The sequence below is a fragment of the Lycium ferocissimum genome, unplaced genomic scaffold (genome assembly GCF_029784015.1).
Source record: "Lycium ferocissimum isolate CSIRO_LF1 unplaced genomic scaffold, AGI_CSIRO_Lferr_CH_V1 ctg45, whole genome shotgun sequence".
NCBI classification, from domain to species: domain Eukaryota; kingdom Viridiplantae; phylum Streptophyta; class Magnoliopsida; order Solanales; family Solanaceae; genus Lycium; species Lycium ferocissimum.
The window spans coordinates 247552-251079 of NW_026725683.1; the positions used below are offsets into that span (position 1 = coordinate 247552).

The window sequence follows — 3528 nt, forward strand, 5'->3', positions numbered from 1 at the left end:
TTCCCACTAGTGAAAATGACAATGTCATCTGCATAAGCCAGGTGGTTGATTTGTGGGCCCCTCTTATTCATGGAAAAAGGAATAAAATTACTGTTGTTGAAGAGCTTATTCAGGGATCTAGATAAAACCTCAGCTGCTAGGATAAATAAGGCTGGAGAGAGGGGATCTCCCTGCTTTAGACCTTGAGAAGACTGAAAAAAGCCTTGTCTAGTTCTGTTGATAAGTATAGAGTACCAAGCATTAGAAACTATTCTGCTTATGCTATCAATCCAACCATCATTAAAACCAAACTTCTTAAGGACCTTATACAGGAAAGACCAAGAAAGTCTGTCATAGGCCTTTGCCATGTCCAGTTTCATGACCATATTCCCACCCTTGTTGTATTTATTAATATCATGCACAATTTCTTGAGCAAGCATGACATTTTCAGTTATAAGCCTCTCGGAGACAAAACCACTTTGGTTGTAAGAAATCAGCTTAGGCAACATAGGGCTAAGTCAATTTGCCACAATTTTGGAAATTATTTTATTTGTGAAATTACTGAGGCTAATAGATATGAAATCAAGGAAAGAAGAAAGGGATTCAATTTTTGGAATCAGTGCCAAGCAAGTATGAGTATAAAATTTTGTTACCCTTTTGCCTCTAAAGAAATCAAAAACAAAGGCAATGATATCAAATTTGATGATATTCCAGCGGGATTAGAAGATTTACCATTAAAACCATCAGGGCCAGCACTGCTTTCAGCATTCATGCTAAAGACAACATTTTTAATTTCCTCTTCCATTGGCATAGCATTGAGCAGGACATTATCATCATCAGTAATAAGAGTAGGAATGCAATTGATAATTCTGTGATCATTCTCCTGATAGTTAAGGTTAAAGAAGTTCTTGAAGTGTTTGATAGCAGCTCTAGAAATCTTCTCATCACCTTCAATCCATTTACCTCTCGTGTTCTTGATTCTGTGCAGGTGAAGTTTCCTTCTTCTATCTCTCAAGATACTATGAAAGTATCTTGAGTTATAGTCTCCCTCCTTGAACCATTTTGTCTGAGTTTTTTGCCTCAATAGATTATCTTGAAGTCCCAACCATCTACTATATTCAGCATATCCTTTATTAAGCTCTTCTCTATCATGACCAGTGTTGTTTTGAAGGTCCATATCTTCCAGAATTAGCATTTTGGCCTCCCAATTATTCACCTCCTCATTTATGTCACCAATACTTTCCTTTGACCACTGGCTTAGTCTCTTACTAAGCAGTTTCAGCTTAGATGGTAGTTGCCACATAGAGTTACCTTCAATTCTTGTTGCACCACCTGTAAGAAGTCAGGTTGGGTTGTCCAAAAATTCAAAAATCTGAAGTACTTGATATGGATTTGTTGGCTATTATGCGAGTTCAATAGTAATGGTCTATGGTCTGATCCTATTCGGGCCAAATGTTTCACAATATTGCTAATAAATTCATTAGCCCATAGGTCATTGATGAAAACTCTGTCAAGCCTCTTCCATATTCTTTTTTGGGGGCTTCTATTATTGCACCAAGTAAACCTAGGTCCAGTGAATCCAATGTCCATAAGATCACAAGCTTCCATTATACTGATAAAGTCCAGACTTTTACTAGCTCTGTATGGATTTCCTCCACACTTCTCTTCAGGGTCCATAATTACGTTAAAGTCTCCTCCTATACACCATGGTCCATCCCAGAAGTTGTTGATGTTGTCAATGCTATCCCAGAGATCTCTCCTTTCCCTGGCAGAGCATTTGGCATAAACTGCTGAAACTAGGTAGCCTTTATCAGTGGCCTGATTCTTCATCTTAATAGTAATATGTTGTTCATTGTCCTCCATGATCTCTGAATGATCCAAATGATTCCAAAAACACCATATTTTTTCATTTGAGTTGGCACAACAGTGATGATAGCCGAGAACTCTCCTGTAACCATTTATTTTGCTTTTGTCAACAAATGGTTCAAAAATAGCTATCAAAACCATTCTGTTGATATTAGCAAGTCTTTTGAGTCTATGAATAGCTTTTTTTGATCTAACTCCCCTTATATTTCAAAACATTGTACTTATCATTGGAAACTTGAGGATATAGTCTTTTTGTTACTACCTCCTCCCTGATTAGAAGAGTTAGTCTTGTTCCTGTCATTTTTTCCCTTCTTTTTGTTGTTGTTCCTTGTTTTGCTGGTTTTTTCCCCTTTGTTTTGTTCCTGGCTATTACCTTTATCATTGGTCACTGATTCTTGGAAAACTTCTTTCTCCTTTTGTGGCACTCCTCTGATGCTGTGATCCTGCCCCTTGTTTTCTTGGATATTTTGTCCAGCATTTAGCTCCACAAATAACTCTATCCCACTGCTAGATTGTGCTTCTTCCAGCCCATTTTCTTTATCTCCATCTTTATGTTTCTCCATTTCATCAACATTCTTATCATATTCTATGTCAGTGATCTTTCCTCCCTCCTGCTCTTGGATATTATTGCTATCTTCACCCTCATCATCTTCTTTGTCATTTTCCTTATAACTCTGATCCTTAGAGTTCTCTCTTTGCCTCTCTTGCTTTTTCTTACTTTGTTCTTCCATGCTTTCCATTTCGTTAAGTTGGATATTGTCATGTCCTAAATTGAAGGTGTTCTACGAGCGATGTTCTGGCCCAAAATACTTCAAATGGAGAACTAATAAAGAGATTCACATAGAAGATTGGTGAGGAGTATCACCATCTGGAGCATTCCCAAATTTGAATGAAAAAATAAACATGTCAATATCTTTTGTATAACTCTAAATGTGGTCAACTTTTTAAAGTGAGTATGGACTTAAGGTTAAGTTTTGTACTTGAGTTGAAAGATAAGGTTTTTAAGTTAACTGATTAAATTTTGAATTTGAATTAATAATTAAACATGTAGTTCTTCTAATAAAATGGAATTAATGATTTCCGTTGATTAACATGAAGAAAAAGGCACAATAACTAACGGAAGCGATCTGTGATCCAAATCCATTGAACGTAGTTCAAATAAAGTTTTACATTGTCAAATAAAAGATTAAAAAAATAAAATATAGGAATAAATTTTCATATATGTTATTTCAATAGTTTAAACTTGAACTCAACTCAAGTTTCTAAGTTGAAAATAAAAGAGAATTTTTAAAACATGCTATAAAAATAGCAATATTGAAAAGTAACTGTAAGGTTTATAACAAAATAAAAAATAAAATAAAATAAAAATCAAAGAGCTTCTTTAAATTTTAGACTAATTAAAAATTACATTATAAGAAAAAAAAAATTGAGTTATTTCGATTACAGACAGTAAACCACTAAATGAGACTAATCAAAATATCATAGTGGAAATGATGCATACATGACTGAAAAGAATGCACAAATAACGCAGATCTGACACTTAATAACATAAAGGCATTTAAGATTAGCAAAATTTAAGATGAGAAAGTCTTGAATTATGAGACTCATCCTATAAAAAATTCATAAGGTGAAATCTTAATAACATAAAGGCAAAAGTATATTAAAATTTGAAATAATTTTAAG

General features: G+C 34.3%; 1 protein-coding gene across 1 annotated transcript; it reads right to left on the bottom strand.

Moving 5' to 3' along the window:
- Window positions 1-628: 628 nt before the first annotated feature.
- Window positions 629-1986, bottom strand: LOC132044421 (uncharacterized). The gene is made up of 2 exons (XM_059434897.1): window positions 1449-1986; window positions 629-1311 (listed from the first exon to the last, which is right to left on the bottom strand). Exons 1-2 carry the CDS (start codon window positions 1984-1986, stop codon window positions 629-631), a joined length of 1221 nt encoding a protein of 406 aa, XP_059290880.1.
- Between the last annotated feature and the right edge of the window lie 1542 nt (window positions 1987-3528).

What these genes read in the sequence shown, in the direction of transcription:
- LOC132044421 (XM_059434897.1), bottom strand. Translation starts at nt 1,986, where the DNA reads ATGGTTTTGATAGCTATTTTTGAACCATTTGTTGACAAAAGCAAAATA. An exon ending in ATGGGCTAATGAATTTATTA is followed by an intron (nt 1,312 to 1,448) that starts GCAATATTGTGA and finishes GACTTCTTACAG; the next exon opens with GTGGTGCAACAAGAATTGAA.